This window comes from Dipteris shenzhenensis, chromosome 5 (assembly GCF_047967505.1).
Source record: "Dipteris shenzhenensis isolate YYH24624 ecotype China chromosome 5, Dip_SZ_1.0, whole genome shotgun sequence".
NCBI lineage: Eukaryota > Viridiplantae > Streptophyta > Polypodiopsida > Gleicheniales > Dipteridaceae > Dipteris > Dipteris shenzhenensis.
The window spans coordinates 4,026,479-4,029,991 of record NC_141600.1 but is presented as its reverse complement, the minus strand read 5'-3'; the positions used below and the strand labels follow the sequence as shown (position 1 = coordinate 4,029,991).

Sequence of the window (3,513 nt, the reverse complement as noted above, 5' to 3'; positions counted from 1 at the left end):
CCTCGGCTCTGCCTTTTTGCTCAGCTGCATCTCCTGCAACAGCCTCGAATACAATCCCGACTTGCAGCACATTCCCCTGTTTGCCCTCTCTTCCAAGTTCTCCTCTTCAATTGCATTCTCCGGGATCTGCCTCCCAGCTGCCTTCCTCCCAGCACCGCCGCTTAATTTAATGGAACCGATTTTAGAAACAACACACCACCCGTGATGTGCCGCCGCTTAACTTAATGGAACAAATTTTAGAAACAGCTTTTGCAAATTCTTGTTTTGTTGATGCAATGCCAAAACGAAATGCAGAATCCATTACAAACCTGATGCAAAAAATCCGAGATGAATTGGACTTCTGAGTCAAGAGAATGAATTTTTGAATTACGTAGACCCAAACTCATTATGTTATAGCAAAACAAAAATGGGTGATTTCAAATCTCATTGCAGTCATTTGTCAGGTTATAAACCATTCACCCTACCATGTACAGCTGCTATAGCATTCCCACCGAGCTTATCGCCATCTAAACGCTGAGGATCAGGCATTTTCATAAACTCGCCCAATGCGCACACAGACACACGAACATACTTTTGTTCAACAATAATCATATTCAGTGCTCCAGAGATAAGCACAGTCTCAGTCAGCGTGAGGGCTGGAAGTTAGGGTGAAGGCTTGGCACAAGGTCTTGTGAAAGAAATATTTCCCATCTCACAAAGGTTGCAATAAGGGTCAAACTTAGATCCAAATTTCTCTGTGATCCTAACCAACGGATTGTCTGCCCCTCAAATCCCCAAGAAAGAGTAGCTAAGAAAACAAGGGCTTAAAGAACACCAGGAAATGAAGTACAACTCCTTCCGGCTTTCAAATTCCTCTTACATGCATAGCCACACTACAACTCTACAATCAATACTCTCTGCCCATGACATCCCTAATTTGCTGTGGCATTAGCAAGTAACATTCTGCTACTAAAAATCTCAACCACAGATAGCCAAGACCCAAAACACACAGAAAGATTTCCGTGGGATCAATACTCTCTGCCCCATGACATCTGTAATTTGCTGTGGCTTTAGCAGATTACATGCTGCTTCTATAAATGTCAACAAGAGACAACCAAGACCCAAAACACAAAGAACAATTTGGGTTAAATTGTAACAATGTCAGTAACGGCAAAGAACATACTTGAAATTATCGAGAGACTTTTCCAGGACGAAAGTAACTTAAGTTGCACTATCCACAAGTTTTCTTCTCAAGTAGATAGTAGATTTTGCGCCCAATACAACACATTTGATGTGTAATGCCGGAATCAAAGACGCAGCTTATTAAGCTAATTTATCAAAGACGTTTCAAAAAAACTAAATTCATGATTTCATCATTGCTATTACAATCTTTTTCAAGTATGTCTATTGCTAAAATTATCACGGTTGACTGCAGGTAGGACCGACTGTTATCCTGGATTGCGATACGAGGATGTTGTAGGAAGTTGATGCACAGTCAAAGCATGAGAGGGAACAAAAGCACTACTAGCATGTACCTCATCCCATTCCTAATACTAATTTCAGAGTTTTGATTCTTTTCAAACTAGGGGATACAAAAATAATACAAGACAGAGCTCTTTGAAATTACAGAAAGGAGAGGAACCGGTTATACAGCAACATGACTTAAAATAATCAATATGAGAAGCTCGAAAAGCACAAAATCAAAGATTAAAAACGAAAAACACTACTAGCCTCACCCTTTACACAACTATCCCATACCCAATGCTTTTTTCAAACTAGAGGGACATACTAAGATACAACGAACAATACAGGAACAAGAGCTCTTTCAAATTACAGAGAGGAGAGGAACCGGATAGACATAAAAATGGAATCTCTGTTGCTTCAAACCGCTGATGATTGAGGTTTCTTACTCTTTTTGCTGCTAACCAAAGCCCTGGTGAATAATTCGGCAATCTGTTTCTGTGAACTCAAAACTAATTCTGTACGTCTGAGTTCCATGTCTGCACGCAATCGCTCGTTATCTCTTTGTAGTTGAAGCTTCATTTGTTCCATCCTCAAAAACCCTTCTCCCAGAGAGCGAACCACAGACACTAAGTCAGCGAGGGAGCCAGTTTCCACAGGCTTGCGATGTCGCAAGCTAGATTTGGCAGAGATTCTGGGAAATCGATATTCGTCCATCTTATAGGCGGTGGTGGCATCATAATCGATATTCAGGCCGTGCTTCTTGTTCAAAGAGGAGTAGGAGGCATCGTTGTCCTCCAGCGGGCCGTCGTGGCGCTGCGAGATGTTTGGAGGTTGGTCGGAATCCTCTACGTCGTCGTCGAGGCTCATGGTAGATTCATGATCCTGAAGGTCTCTGGCCGCAGTTCTTTTCTGCAATTCAAGATCCGAGTACAAGGCTTTGCCACCATCGAGACCACCGGGAAGACCAGGGATCCTAGCATCCGGGACACTTCCCGGACCCCTCTCCATGAGATCCAACCGGTCATAGTAAGGCCACCGAGAAGAGCCAGGGCCTTTGCGCAGAAGAAGCTGCCGCTCCGCCCTATACTTCCTTCTCAGCTTCTCCATCTTGTGCCTGCATTGAACGGAAGATTTGGAGGTGGAATCCAGTCCACCGCAACGAACAGCGAGGGACTGAGCGACCTCTTCCCAGTGGCGGGTGCGCAGTTGGCCACGCTTGAGGGAGTACCATTTGTCCTGGTAGACGTCAATAAGGTGGCTAGTTTCGGGGGGAGTCCAGGTGCCAGGGGGTTTCTTGGCGAGAAGGGCTGCGTGCGGCTCTTGGTGGAGCGGAGGGGCGGGGGGGAGGGGCTGCGCCTGCTGCTGCTGCTGTGGTTCGGCGGCCATTAGGGCTAGGCTGGGGCTATGGCTGGTGGAAGAAGAAGAAGAAGAGGAGGGGGGAGGAGGAGGAGGAGGAGGAACGAGTGGGCTTAGGGCCGCCCGCCGCCGCCTGCTCTGCTGCTGTGCTGCCAACCGCCCCCACCGCCTCCGCCTCCGCCTCCGCCTCCGCTTCCGCCAAACGCCGCCGCCTCCTCCCGTCTTATTTTACCACTACGTTATACTTCAAAACTCGTTTACCCCCATTGAAGAGACCATTCCCACGTCCTCTCCTTCACTCATGGAAAATCCACATTTGGGAGACCTCCCTCATTTTCGCCCTAGCCCAAGAGCACTTCCCTTGCAACCAAACTTTGCGTTGGAGCCACTCAAGAAGACTCAAATGCTCCCATTGAACTCGTCCCTCGCACCGCCCCTAGAGTGGAATGTGCTCTAATAAGCACCAAAATTGTAGCAAAAGGTCTATTGTTTTTGGCCTGCGCCAAATGGGGAGGTCTTAGTATACGTTTTGATTGAATGAGAAAAATGCATGGTTTAAAATTTCTTATTAGTCTTCTTTTTAAATTGGCTCCTATTTGAATGGCGGTCTGTGAGGGCTCCTATTTGCATGGCGGTCTATCAAGTCAGAAAAAATAAAGATATTAAGTGTATGAGAATTAAACGGATGAAATAAAGATGTGATTCAAGTGTATA

General features: G+C 45.9%; 1 protein-coding gene across 2 annotated transcripts; it reads right to left on the bottom strand.

Annotated features, from left to right (window-relative positions):
• Positions 1–1,544: 1,544 nt before the first annotated feature.
• On the bottom strand, positions 1,545–3,055 carry LOC147901523 (uncharacterized). 2 transcript variants are annotated; one of them, XM_087374991.1, is made up of 2 exons: positions 2,222–3,055; positions 1,545–2,167 (listed from the first exon to the last, which is right to left on the bottom strand). In XM_087374991.1, exons 1-2 carry the CDS (start codon positions 2,827–2,829, stop codon positions 1,861–1,863), a joined length of 915 nt encoding a protein of 304 aa, XP_087231117.1. In that variant the 5' UTR covers positions 2,830–3,055; the 3' UTR covers positions 1,545–1,860. The 2 variants fall into 2 exon arrangements, with proteins under 2 accessions (XP_087231117.1, XP_087231116.1); XM_087374990.1 differs by having other exon boundaries at positions 1,548–3,055.
• Between the last annotated feature and the right edge of the window lie 458 nt (positions 3,056–3,513).